This window comes from Myiozetetes cayanensis, unplaced genomic scaffold, assembly GCF_022539395.1.
Source record: "Myiozetetes cayanensis isolate MyiCay16 unplaced genomic scaffold, myiCay2020 scf7, whole genome shotgun sequence".
Taxonomy (NCBI): domain Eukaryota; kingdom Metazoa; phylum Chordata; class Aves; order Passeriformes; family Tyrannidae; genus Myiozetetes; species Myiozetetes cayanensis.
Window position 1 is genome coordinate 18,933,864 of NW_026087964.1, and position 15,180 is coordinate 18,949,043.

A 15,180-nucleotide genomic window follows, 5' to 3' on the forward strand; every position below is an offset into this window, starting at 1 on the left:
TGGAGGCATCCTAACAACTTGCCTTGGGCAGAACAGCCAAGAGCTCTTCACAAGGAAGAAACAAAAATCAGTGATGTGGTCAAGCTTTCCCCATTAACCGAAGAAATCTTTGGGGATATCCTTTCCCCACTGGACAGATTATTGGATAACATTTGTAAATCCTTTAATGCAAAAGTTGCATCTCAAGCCAAGTCACACAGTAAAGGTAAGGTCCGCACGAAGACACTCTGTAGATCTCGGCTGGTGAAATCAACCCCACACTAAAGCAGTCTGCTGAGGTACACTTAGTCAAACTGCTCTTTTGAACTGCCAGCCCAAAATAGTACCTCAGAAAAAGATCTATTTCAAAGAAAAATTCTAAAATAGTAGACCATATCCAGCTCAACTAAAGGAAAAAAGAAAACAACCCAGCTCATGTGTCTTGGGAGTTTTTGTTTGTTTCCTTTCCCCATCCTATAAGTGTGAAAATATTCACACAAACAGTCAATAGGCATTATGTTAAAACAATATAAATAATGCTTATATGTTAGCTTCACACCTATTATTGCTGCAGAAGTCTAACGAGTCTAATGATGAACCTGAGATTTACTAAGATTTTAGTCTTCTCACTGTTATAAGCCCATATATAAAATACCTGAGTCTCATTTAACTGCGTTTTGTAGAATGGAAAGTAGGAACTTACCAGGTTTTTCAATGGTTTTCACATGGGAAGACAAACAGAAGCAGTTTTTTTTCCATTTTTATTGGTTTTTTTTTTTTTTCTGGAAAAAATCCATCACCTAGTTTTGAGAAATAGGATTTATTCAAATAGTTACAATTCTCTGAAAATTACACTTCCTTTACCAGTTCACAACATGGCACAGGAACAATAAAAGATCAGCAGCCACTAAGATATTGCAACACACCACATTTATTCTGCAGGTCCTAAATCAGTCTGAAATTTGTAGTGCTACAATAATGCGTCAGATGGTTGGTCCAAAACTTTGATACCTATTTGAAATAATTAATGGAAATTTACGTTATACTTCCTCAAGCAAATTTTCCTTGGGTTAACACTGTCACCACTCAGTGTGCCTTGTGGATGTGCATGTAAACATATGTACACATACACATATGTAGTGTATTTGTGTATGTATACATGCAACCCCAAATTAAAACATATATTGAAGTTCTTCTTGATTTTTAGGGCCTGTTAACCGCACTTACACAGATATTTTATCTGTGATATGCTTCTGAAATAGAACAAGTGTTTCTGAAGTCCTTAGATCCAATAAAAATACACACAATATTTTCTTCGTGGACATATTCACTTCAATGCACAAAACCCTTCTACTGCTCCATTTATTCCATTAGTGTAGTGGCTTAAATGATGCATGAGGCTTTCAGCAGTGAGGTGAATGTCATTTTTAAGGATCCAATAAAAAGATAAACAATACACCAACCACAACTCAATATTGAAAAATATTTACAAGTAAAAGTACAACTGTAAACAGTACATTCAGGTCCAGCCTCAGATAGAAAGTAAATTAATTTCTTCTGATGGCATTAGGTCCCAATTAAAATCAGCATTTAAGAATGTGTTTATTAACTTCGAGCACCAGATGTAATCAATACAATTTACATTCAGGCTGATATGCTTCTAGAGCCAGGGCCTCAGTGATTAGATGAGGCTCAATTACAAATTAAAGGTAGCAAAACAGTCAATAGTGCACTGGGAAAATTAAAATCTAGAAGCTCGTTTCAAATTTAACAACTGGTCAAATAAGGTAAGTGCAAAGTCTGAAAGACTAAACTTGCTTTGTCAGTGCTATATTCCAGAATAATAAATAAATCTATAAAATATTTGAGTTTGATTTCATTTTCTCTTTGCTTCCTAGCAGAGTTGCCAGATACATTATTTGAGTCACTTGTCTAATTTCTTCAATCAAACAAATTATTTTTCCAATTAAGCTGCTCAATGCAATCAAGAATAGAAGTAAATGATGTGAGAAATGTTACAGCACCTGTGACTACCAAAAATAGAAGAGGGAATAAGTGAGCATACTGCTTCTGCACAGGAAGAAATTCAGCAGTAGCATAAAACATTCTTAGAACTATCCATTAATAAAAATCAAATGTCACTGATGCTGACAAATTGAATTTTTTTTCCCTCTGAAATTCTAAGTAATTAAGACACTATTTGAAACAAATCCCAATAAAGAAGAAACTGTTTTAGATCCTCTCTTCTACCCTAAGAGATCTGGCCAATTCCAATCAAACACTGAAGGTATCAGTAAGTTCTTGAAAGACTGGTGAAGATCTGTGGCAGCATGGCTAGTCAGACTACAAAAGGGACAGCAGCAAAATCAAGCAGATGCTGTTATTAATGCCTCCCCTGAAACAAATGTACCATGTGAGCTCATTAGCGCTCTGATCTGTGGGTCCTGATGCTTAACCAGACAGCAGCTGCAACACCTGGAAACAGCCTCAGCACAGCAGTGCCTTTTGCCCATCCAGCTGCTATGGGACAAAGCAAAAATGGATATGCCATGAGATAGGAAGGAGGCAATCCCAAAGGATAAATGAAGATAAAGATTCACAAAACAACTGAAGAAAACAAAATCATTTAATTGCTTGAATAGGTTTGTTTTGAAGAAACATGCTGATTTTTAAATGTGAGGAACTCTGGGCTTTAAAACCAAAGTAGCTGCAGTGTGCTACAATCATGTATCTTCGGGAACTGCTACCTACACAGACAGAATGCAGCAAATGAGGCTGTTATCTTAACCGTGGGACCTGTCCTCACGCTCAGAAGAGCTGTGCTACAGTTGTAGCACAAGCATTTCCCAGTCCCTCCAAACAGCATACTGCTCACCTTTGTCCTCATGGTAAAAAGAGGGGTTAATCTCCTCCATGTTTAGTATCTGTCACTTCTTAATTGAGTGTGTCAGTACCATTCTGATAAATTTGTTTGTGTGGAGACCAATTTTTGTAAAGGAAATTAATTTCTCCTGTGAGTACTAAACATTCAGGAGATGCCAGAAATTCTCAGCACCAAGCAAGCAGTATCCAAACAGCAATAGAAAAGTCTGCCTTTGTCACCCTGAGCTAACCAAGGCCTTTTTATAAAATTACTTCAACCCACTGAGCAAAAAGAGATGATGCTACAATTCCATTTCACGTACCTATTAAAATTAGATGTTGCTTTGAAGACTTCTTTTTGTCTTCTCAATATTCTCTCTCATTGCTTAAATGTTATAATCTGATGTACACCACGGAGACACAGTTTTGAGATACAAGAATTAATACATTTTCTCATCTACTACATTCCTCTCACTTTTGATTCTTTCACATGCTGCTCTTTCAGAGGACAAATCTATTTTATTCTTGAATACAAAACAGCATTGAAAAATTAATTTCAAAGCAAATCGTTACTAATTTTTATAGAGTTAGACAATTAAAAATATTGCAGGCCAATAGTATGAATTTCAGTGTGTATCTTGTCTTTCTTCCAAAAGTATCTCTCCAGTACTTACAAGGTGTACAGAGTATAAACAGAGCAAAAGCTTTTGACAGTGCTTAGAATTATTATATCAAACAAAATCTGAAACAAACAAACAAACAAACAAAAATAGACAAAATCCTGGAATCCTATTGTCCTTGCACTGCATAGGAAAACTTCCAGATTTCAGGAGTTTTACATAATCAGTTATCTCAGCTCAACCTTAAATTATAACATGTGGCTTACATATATACAAAATCAACAGCTGCATATAAACAAATTATATTTTCTCTGCATGTACAAACTACACATATCAAAACAAACTACTTTTGCACAGAAAATACATACAAATGCACATATATATATACATACACACATACATATATATATACACGTATATGTATGAAACTTCAGACTCAGGAAATCAGCTGGAGGTTTCATCATGAAGTGCTCTGTTCTTCTGCAGCACTGTATTGAGTTCCTGAATCACCTTTGATGGCAATTTGTTATCTAATTCCAAAGTAGTTTTGTTTGTTTTGGTTTTATTTTTCTTCAGTCCTTTATGTGGTCTTTGGTGTAGGTCAGTCATACCTGAACCTATGTCCTCAGAAATCAAGCTTCGATGTGTTTTTGCATGATTCCACGCTTTCTCCTCCTTTCTTTCCAAACATTGTGCCACCATAGATGCTTTTTCTTTCATGTTCGTTCTTTCTTCCAGAAATTCCTTTTCACATTGTTCACCAAATCTTGATTTTCCAGTTTTTAGTTCTATATTCTTATCAAACTAGCAAAGAGAAATAAAATCATTCACATTCACACAATATTCAAAAATATTTAGATAGTAATTTTGTTCAGTGGCTTCACTTAAGTTTTAAGGAAAAAAAATCAAATTTACTCAAGAGCTAAAATAGCAGTCAGTTTTAAATTACCACAATATGGGCTTTTATCCTTTAGTTAGCATTTTTAGTGAGCAATTTCTCAGTTAGTGATAATTCTGAAAATCACACAAATCTTTCAATTAAATGCACCATGACAATAAAGACATTTATTTTCTTATAATAACAATTTCATTTTTCATTCTACCACAACAGACTAAATTTTAATGTTTTATAATAATAATGGCCAGTCTTCGCGAGTGAAGATCCGGGGAAGGTCTTTCCACCTTCCAGCCTGCGCATTGGATTTTTTAGGTGAGACACAGTGTGCGCGGAACTGAGCCCACCCTTTAATCCTAAGGTTCATCTGCCGGGGCCAAGCGAGCTTGGACGGTGGCAGCGAGGTCCTTAGGACGTAGGTGGGTTGCCTTTAAGGGCTAACGAGCCCCACCTGCCCGGGAGTGGCCCTGACCGGGAATCGAACCCGGGTCTCCGCGGTGATAGCGCGGCGCCTTTACCACTAGACCACCAGGGGCTCCTTAATGTTTTACAGAAATCCATATACTCCCAAAAACTCAGAATTTTTAGATCAAATGAATACAACTGTGCATGTTGAAATTTTGATAATTTAATGACTGTACTGACTTTAATGAATGGATGACAGATGATTTTAAATAATCACAAGCATTTCCAGCAGCTGTTAAGTACTAAATGACAAATTATAAAATCTGCTTTTTTGAATTCCATATTGGTGGAGACTGTTTTTCAAGTTCTTAAGCTGTAGAAAATTAAAGGTAAATCAGACGCTGCATCTAAATTTGCATTATTGTATTCTGGCTGCTCACTTGGTGTGGCAGTAAATAGAACATTCCTTTTGCAGAAAAGCCTAATAGTTCTCAAAGAAAATTATGTCTTGGAATTTGTCTTTCATGTGTGGCATCTTTGTTGACTACCAGAAGACACTCAAAGCTAAGGGAGACTTTGGTTCTTTTAGTCTTTCCTAAGTGAAAGTTGTTCAGTGTCACTGAATTTTTTATGTAGTCATTCATCCACAGCACATGAGCAAATTGTTTCATGGAATCTTGATACCTCATATATGTTAAAACAAACATGACAAAAACATTCAAACACTAGAGAGGAGCTAGTTTATATACATAGAATCATCAAATGGATTGGGTTTGAATGGACGTTAAAGATCATCTAGTTCCAAGCCCCCTGACGAGGACAGGGACACCTCTCACTAGACCAGGTTACTCAGAGCCCCATCCAAGCTGGCCTTGAACACCTCCAGGAATGGGGTATTCACAGCTTCTCTGGGCAGCCTATTCCAGTGTCTCACTACCTTCTCAGTAAAGAATTTCTTTCTAACGCCTAATCTAAACCTCCCCTCTTTCAGTTTAAAGTCATTCCCCTTTTACTATCACTATTTTATATTTCCTTTAAGAGTTTTTGTGTTAACCTTCCTAAAGTATACAAATACCTTTTGCATTAAAATTCTCTAGATCTAGTCATGGCATAAATAATGAAGACTCTGTTTTTCCACTTTCATGTTTAAATGTAGACTTCCTTGAAATTGCAGTGTACAAAACATTACAGTCCTTCCTAATGAAGCAAATTATGCACAATAATAATAATAATAAATAATTACAGAACTATAAAGTATTAAGGATTTTTAATCATGAAGCTCATAATCCAATAAAACTTTTATCCTAGAATATCTGAATTTGTAGCCATCTCAAAGATTAGAGGTCTCAACCGTACTTTAATAAAGAACAGCTAAGAGATATATTTAAAGGTTATAAAGTTTTTTGACTGACAAGACCTGATTTACCTTCATGAAAGAAGTTTGAAAATGCAATCATCAGAAGTAACTTAAAGAATTTCAAAAATATTTTCTGAGAGAAGGTTAAAAAGAAAGGACAAATTAAACAAAATAGCAAAACTATACCTGTATTCACACTGTATTATACTCTTGTGATAAGGCAGAGCAGAAATGCCAGAAGAAAGTGTAACACAAGAAAGATGGAGTTGTCTTTTACATAAAGCACTTCTCCTGTCTTTGCTTTTGGCTTCCTACGGAACCGAGTCAACTTAAACACTCCGTACCTGAAGTGCTGTCTCTTTTAGTGGCGATAACAGATACCATATTAATTACCTTCCTTCAAAATCTTCTAAAACACACAAGAAATAACACTGCTACAGTCAAAGGACCAAATTATTGTTTCAACAGTCATTCACTGCTGCAGTCAGGTTAGTTACCACTGTTACTCCCAAGCAGAAAAGTGTCTCCACTTCTTCATCTCAGCTTGAAAGTAAGGCAAGTCCTCCCCACAGACATCAGTATCTCTATGTGGATACCAGAAAGCAACCTCGAGCTAGTATGATCAGGTCCAAATGTATCACTAGTGCAGGTAATGTCTTGACACAGCTCAGTCTCTGCAGAGTTGTAACTAAAGCCTCTTATTCTTTGAAACTAATAATAGGATAATATAAATGTATCACAGTTGGTTTCACCTGAACTTTTCCAGTATATTCACAGACCAGATAACTAAAACAGTGCAGTTATTTTAGACAGAAGAAAGGATATGACAAAATAAGTATGGAGGACAGTTTTCAATGACCTTATTAAAATAAAACTGTAATAAAATGCACTAAAATGTGCATTATATTTCCAGATAAAAGTCTTACTTCTAATGAATAATATTTGCTCATTAAAATAAATATTTTTTTATTTACTGAATTTATTAATTTACTGAACAGCCAAAGAGGTGACACAATTTTAGATTACAATAGCTTTTTTACAATTAAATTGTCCTAAATGTTCCTTTAATGACAAAACATTGAAAGAGATATTGATAAAAGCATCTCCATTTTATATTTATCCAGCTCTAGGGAGTTCATTATTACTGGATTATTTAAAATTACAGCATTGTAGTTAGAAGTTCTATACCAAGTTTAAATCCCACTTACTTCTGTATTCCCTCTGATTTTACAAGTGTTCTTCTCCTGATGAATAGGAATTAGTGGTAAGCCTCTGATCTTTGGACTTTTAGTTATGGACTGTTTTCTTGCTTTTCCAGCAGGTGGCCATATATCTGCATGCTGAAGAACAAAATGATTTCTTATTTTTGATGTTGGAATTTCATAAATACACAACATTCTTTGGTATGCAAAACTCTCTTGGTAAAAACTATCTACTGCACAACACCTTGCCCTCCTCTTGTAGGAGAAAGAGGAAAACACTATGATGCTTAAAATTATCTTAATATTTCTTAAGTGCTGCACAATGTTGACTGAACAAAAGCAAAATGTCTCTGTACAATTCTCATGTGTCATACATCTTCCCTCCCTAAGATTATTCCAATTATCTTCTAAAAATAGAAAATACCAAATGCAACATGCACATTGATTTGATTCACAGTTTCAAAATTCCACAGAAGCATACCTTCAGGAGTCCCAACAAAAGTTTCTGAAATAAGATAAGAACTATGCCAATTTCCAAACAAATGCTTCAAAATGTGCAAGACCAAGTGTCAGGTCCTACACTGTGGCCACAATAACCCAAATATAATCACAATAATCGCTGTCTTACAACTATGTGAAAGGCAACTGGTGTCAGGATGAGAGGATATAGTCTTAAGCTGCACCAGGGGAGGTTTAGGTTGGACATTTGAGGAATTCTTCACAGAAAGGGTGATTAGACATTGGAATGGACTGCCCTGGGAGGTAGTGGAGTCACTGTCCCTGGAGGTGTTAAGGAAAGACTGGACATGGTACTTAACAGTGCCATGTCTAGTTGACCATGGTGTTCAGTCATAGGTTGGATTTGATGATCTCAGGGGTCTTTTGCAACCTAACTGATTCTGTGAAAAATTATATTAACAATTCAGGAGAAAATAATTGCTTTATTTATTGCATTATCCAAAAGGAAATGGCTTGATATTCTGAATGCTCCAAAAACCCAATCTACAAATATAAAGATAACAGTCTTTGCTTTAGCTCTACTGAAACAGGTTAGTTTTGGGAACATAAGAAATTTCATTCTGAGTGAAAACAAGACTGGGAAGAGAAGGGACATAAAAACCCATAAATCACTAACTGAGTATTTAAAATTTGAGCAGATGTACTTGAAGCTCACAGTCCTCTGGTGATGTTAATGGTAACCAGAAAAAGAGGTCTGAGGACAAGGTAGTATATGAGTATTTTAATGAAAAATCTTCAACATGAGATACTGTGAATCAAAGAGAATGTACAAGGGTATAGCAAATTAGCAGAACTCCAAAAGAAACTGGCAAGCCCGAACTGCAAATCCATGAAGTCTCTTCAAGACTGTATTTAAAAACACAGTTGTGGAGCTATGATCATACTTGCAGGTGGTCTGCAAGTAAAAACAGCATTTCCAGTAAAAAGCCATCAGAATCAGTGACTATTGACTTATGATGGCAGTCCAGAAATTGGAAGCTCCAATTCCAAATTCAGACAAAGTATTTTATAGATTCACATCTTTATGGAGTAAAAAACTCTCACACATCAGGATGATGTAAAAGCCTGTTTCTCCCCAGTGAGCATTTAGAACATTTTCTTCCAATGAAGCGAGAAGGTATTATCTGAAAGAGCAGCTCTTGCTAACCAAAATCAGTTTACTGTGGATCAAGACACAAGACATAAATGCAATCCAGAAAGTGACTGAGAAATTTTAATCAGACTCTGAAGAAAATTGCCTCCCTTAATTCCCAGCAAGCTTAAGGAAACTATCCCTGTCAATTAAGCAGCCTGATTTCTGTTTTGTGCCTGTAACATTTCTTAAAATAGACCTCTGGGAAAGTACATCAGAAATACTAGCAGCGTATGAGGCCATATAAAAAATGTATTTATTCATAGTTTTGACCCATCTGTTCAACAGCACCTCATGTTAGTATAATGTGCCTCTAGTTGATCAAAGGTAACAGAACTGGAAGAATACCATTGTGTCCATCCTTGTATCCATAAATTACTTCCAAGTCTATGCTATGTATGCTCTTAAGTGATTTTGTACAGAACTATTACAGAATTCAAGAATCAAGTTTCAACCATGCTTTTCAGGATGATTTTGCATAGAACTGAAAGAAATATTGCTCCTCCTTCAAACACTTGCAGTATTTACCATCTTGGAATAGAAGATTAATAATCTCTGGGTTAACTTGATCATCTGTATCAAAAGTATTCTTGTCACTAGATCACAGTGGGGTACCTAAACTTTGCTATTTATATCCTCTGCACTTTTTATACTATAGGAATAAACATGGTCAGAAAACAGGGAAAAAAAAGAATAGTATTACTGTCTTACTGATAATAATTATCAATAAAGTCTTACTCTGCTCAAGCACTGAGGAGCACAGCAACATTGGTTTATGTCCCTCCTAATTGCAAGGGATCATTAAATGGCAATGTCTTAACACTTCAGAACCTACTGTACAGGATTTTTTGGTTTTTAATCTAAGTTATTCCACCAGTGAAGAAAATATGTTGCCTGCAGTCTCTCTAACATAAGTGTCTTCAAATACAGTGATAGCATCTATGGTAAAAAACAAGCTGTTTTCCCTAAAGATGGTCTCAACTTGAAAATTCTAACTAGAAATAACCTCAGATGACATTTACAGTTTTCTGGTTTAGAAATGGGACAACGTGATAACAATTGTCTGCTGCTGTCTGATACAAAACTTTTTAGAGATCTTATAGCAAGCTTTACCGATATGAGCCACTGCATTCTCAAGGAGCTTTTCTCTGTAACTTAAAGCAGTAGATTGCAATAAGAACAATACAAAAAACCTGCATCATTAGCACACTATTTCTCATTTGGTTTATAGACTGAAATTACTGATGTCCAGAATGTCAATAAAAAATCAACAGAGTCCACAAAAAGACCAAACCAAACCAAAAACTCCATTCCAATGTTGCTCATTAGTGTGCTAATTCACTGCAATAAAGTTATAAAAAAAGTCATTAATTAATAGCAAATTTTCTTTTAATGAACATGAAATTATCTTTTTTTTTAAATTATCCTGAACATTGGGCAGCAACTGTCAGTTTTTTATCTATATTGTCAAAGGAAGATCTTACATACCACACTACCTGAGCAGAATCCTAACAAACTGCCTTTCTTGTTATTTTACATCAAATGGACTTCAACAGTTAGCAAGCTTGCATGAGTTATTTCTAAGTATCCTATATCAATAACCTCTGAGCCTATTCGTTGTGACACTGCTCATGTTATGCCCATGAGATGTATGCCAGGACTGGTGGCTGTTTCCATGGAAACTACACTAGTTACTTCAGTTAAAGGAAGCTGAATAAGACAAGACTTTGGAAGTCTTACTTTCAAGACATGCATTGTACTTGTAGCGCTACTATCTATGAAAGTCAGACTTTGTTTTAGAAAGCCTCTAAGAAGTATATATTTCAACAGTCTTGTGCCCAGTCCACTTTATGCAACACGTAAAACTCACAAGTTATCATAAATCTAGCACTGTTTATTCACAGTGATATTGTGCAAAGCTCCTTGACATCATGGGAAAGACAAGAAAAATCTGACAAGAGATACAACATCCTGTTAAAATCTTAAACTGTGTTCCAGTCTCCTATGTGGTTGAATTCTTCCCATCTCTCTTCCACTTATCCTATGTATATATTAAATTCCATTTCCAAGAATGTGTTATATGGCACTCAAACATACACCCTCCTTACAATCCAGAAGCAAGCAAAAGAGTACTTCAGGATAATGCCTACCCAACACAATGAATTGTCAGTGTTAACTAAGCTAATCTGGACACCAGAGAAATATAGCCATATTGGCACAGCTCTTCAACAGGGCTACTTCACACCACTGCATTTTTAAACAGGACAGCTCCCTTTCATGACTTCAGTAACCCTCAAACTAGTGAGTAAAGAAACAGCACTCTGTCTGTTGTAGCACACAGACACACTCTTTAAGACAATGGCCAGCATTCCACTCACAAGAAGTTTCCACAAATGAAATTATTGTCCTGCTTTAACTGGCTTCCATACAACACAGTGAGGTGTGGTAGTGATGCCAGAACCCAATATTCTTTTCACTCTCAAAGCACTCACAGTCTTCATAGACTTCATAGACCCACCTTTAGGCAGCTTTATTACATTAAGTATTACAGAAACACTTGCATCGAACCTTATATATAGCACATACATATTGTTTAATGGGATTTTCATAACAGCAGTATATTACATTTCTTTGATCAGATTAGTACCTGTGCAATAAAAATGCTGATCATCCACTCCATCTGCACATCTTGTCCATCACAACATATATACCTAGAACACAATAAGTAATTAACAAGGAAAACAATGAAAATTCCTGTTGCAATTAAATATTAAAAACTACTTCAAACAGTTCTTACCTTCATTCATGATGTCTATATTTATTACTAGCACTTGCAGAAAAAAATAGAGATATATAAATAATTCAAATTATCACTTTACCCTACTTTGCCTGTGATTCATTTCAAGCATGTGCATAGGATTAAAATCGATCATAAAAACAGATCATTCTAACTTTATGACTATTGTTTGCTTTCTGGCCACAGAAGGAAGCCAGACGCCTAACCCCGAGAGATGAACAAAACATATGAATTAGGAGGGCTTTTTTACTTAAAAAAATCATAACAAAAAGTCAACATGCAAGCAAAATAATGTCCATTAATTCTCAAACACTATTTTGCAACTGAATGTTTCAACATATATTAGACAGTGAAGTTAAACCAATCATGTGTTTCATGTTTACCTACCACTGGTGCTTTTCAGAAAATACTGCAAGTCCCCAGCTGAAAGAAAGAAAATTTTCAAAAATCAGTTCCATAAACAGGGATATACTCTTCAAACTGCAGAGGTTAATTACCTTTATATAGTGCTTTTAAATAGGAAAAAAAATTAAATTGAAAAGTTTAAATGTGAGGTACAAATCTAGAAGGAATTGTGGGTTTGAGGATGGGTTTTTCTCATTTTCTCACAGTTGATTCACAGGTAATGAATATTTTGTTCTGGACAAAGGGCTATAGCCAAGCCTTGTAGATGGGTGGCTAACTACTTGTCTTATTTTGGCTGTGGCTTTACTTTCTGAAAGGTGCTGGAAGTAGAGAGTCCACCACAGTGTGGAAATCACAGAGCAAAGAGAGGTATGCTTGCACCATAAACAAAAGGAATCACATGAGTTTATGGGGATTTAATAACTGCTGGGAAAACAAAAAGGGAGTGGGTACACAATGAAGTCTCTGAGGTTAAACAAACACAGACACTTCTGGAGATCCAGAAGACTTTTTAAAGTAGAATAAAAATAAAACTGAAGGAAAAACCCCACCTGCAAAGATTCATTTACATAATCTTTTTACTCCTATTTTGGATTAATCTCTTACTCCTTCTCTGTTTAACTTAAAAAAAACAAACAAAAACACCTACAACAAAACAAACAAACAAACAAAAACAAAACCAAAACCACAAACAAACAAAAAACCCAAACCCAACAAAAAAAACCCACAAAGAAACACCAACTTTTTCTTTAAAATGGCTATTCTTTGAAATTTACAGATGTTTTTGGGGTATTTTGATTTTTCAACTTTAAAGGAAAAGTTCAAGCAGATCTGTTTAAAGGCTACAGCCAACCTAGACTCCCCCTGGGATAAGATCCTATGTGCATTGTCTCAGTGTCTCAAAGCTTTGACTGAACAAGAACTGGAAACACCTGAGAAAAACAGGTGTCATTTTTCACTGCTCTTTTCTAGAGATATAATCACTGATGTTTGTAAAAGGCACTATAGTGTTCAGCTAGAAGAAACATCAAAATAACAAAGACCCTGAAAAAGGAAAATACTCTACTGAACAACAGGAACTGCCACTAAAGGCCATGACTAGCTTTCTCTTCTCTCTTTTTACTTGGTGCAAGGAAGGTGTGTTCACCAATGAAATTCAGAACACATACCACAAAACTAAGTGAACTAAGAGCTAACATATCCACAAGAGATAATAAATGCACTTTAGATTAAGAAAAGGCAATCAATAAAGTAATTTCCTAGCACAGAAGAGTTAACATGGAACATGAAAACAGAGATAAGAACAGAGTAAATAATATTATAGAGAATAATTTAATTCAGTACTGCTATTGGCTTTTTGACTTTTCCTTGTTCCACAATGTTTTATGCTCCCCTTTCTCAATGATACAAGTACCTTGCTACACAGTGTTTGACTTATTTTCTTTTCTATTCTTACTTTGTTGGTGGCTTCATTTTCTTTTTCACTCCAAGATAAAGCTTCAGGGAACTGACAGGCAACACTTTTTCAGGTTTGCTAGCCTGCAAGTAAAATAAGATTCCAATTATTTTATCAGGAATGTGCAAAAGAAAATGCCACATGACTGACTTCACAGTTAGGCTTCTTTCATGGGCTGCACCCCTCTTTTGTGGCAGATCATTACATTTTTTTGTCTCTTTCTTTTCCACTAAAAAAGTGTACCAATCACTATTACTGGAAGCAAACTGATTAAGAAGTTAAGGTTCACATGAAATCACAAAACTGTAACACAGTTAGAATAATGAAGATGTGGTGCTATTTATTAAAAAAACTGGAGTGCTGTAATATGTGAACACAAGCTTTTTGAGAGAGACAGGGAAAATGAGATGTGAGGTTACCCTCTGTTAAAGGAGCACTTCTATGGGATGGACAATACTACAGCGAGAATTTGCTTCAGATTACAGAATCATAGAATGGTTTGGGTTTGCAGGGACCTTAAAGATCATCCAATTCCCCTGCCGTGGACAGGAACACTTTTCACTAGACCAGGTTTCTCAGAGCTTCATCCAACCTGGCACGGAACACTTATAGAGATGGCACATCCACAACTTCTCTAGACAACCTGTTCCAGTACCTCACCAGTCTCACGGAATTTCTTCCTAATATCCAGTCTAAAGCTACTCTCTTTCAGTTTAAAGCCATTCCCCCTTGTCCTGTCACTACATGCTCTTGTAAAAGGTCTTCTCCGTCTTTCTTGTGGGCTCCCTTCAGGTACTGGAAGGCCACAATTAGGTCATTCCTAAACTGCTTCTTTTCCAGGATGAAGAAACCCAATTCTTTCAGCCTTTCCTCATAGGAGATGCGCTCCATCTCTCTAATCAATTTGGTGACCTTCCTTTGCACTCGTTTCAACAGGCTATGTCCTTCCTGTGCTGTGGACCCCAGAGGTGGATGCAGTACTCCAGGTAGGGTTCCATCAGAGTGGAGTAGAGAGTCATAATCATCTCACTCACTCTGCTGGCCACACTTCTTTGGATGCAGCCCAGGGTACAACTGGCTTTCTGAGCTGCAAGTGCACATTGCTGGGTCATGTCCAGCCTTTCATCCACCAGCAACCTCAAATCCTTCTCAGCAGAGCTGCTCTTGACCTTATCATCCCCCAGCCTGTATTGATAACAGGGATTGCCCTGATCCAGGTGCAGCACCTTGCACTTGATCTTTATTCTCAGAGATTTTCAAGACCTAAATGCATCAACTCCAGGTCCTGACCTCAGTTACTACCCCTGCTGTGCACAGGAGGTTGGAATAGAGAGCTCCTGAGGTTCATTTCATTCTTTCCATGTTCTTTCTTGAACAAACTACATTTAGCCAACATACAACAGACATACACCCACACTGGGTATGAGAACTGAACGTGCCTGGAAGATGAAGTGCTGAAAGCAAACAATAAAGTTCTCATGTACGCTATTCTACTACAGAGCACAACTAGCATCTAGCACAACACAATAACAACCCTTTAGTACTTTTACA

The 15,180-nt window shown here is 36.3% G+C and overlaps 1 protein-coding gene across 1 annotated transcript in view; it reads right to left on the minus strand.

The window, feature by feature from the left end:
- Positions 1–820: 820 nt before the first annotated feature.
- The window catches only part of ARAP2 (ArfGAP with RhoGAP domain, ankyrin repeat and PH domain 2), a 121,192-nt gene continuing 106,832 nt past the window's right edge, over positions 821–15,180 (minus strand). The window contains exons 29-33 of the mRNA XM_050338557.1: positions 13,630–13,712; positions 12,156–12,191; positions 11,619–11,682; positions 7,327–7,458; positions 821–4,265 (exon numbers count right to left, since the gene is read on the minus strand). Of these exons, the coding sequence (XP_050194514.1) occupies positions 3,906–4,265; positions 7,327–7,458; positions 11,619–11,682; positions 12,156–12,191; positions 13,630–13,712 (675 nt within the window). The 3' untranslated portion in view covers positions 821–3,905. The remainder of the gene's footprint in view (positions 4,266–7,326; positions 7,459–11,618; positions 11,683–12,155; positions 12,192–13,629; positions 13,713–15,180) is intronic.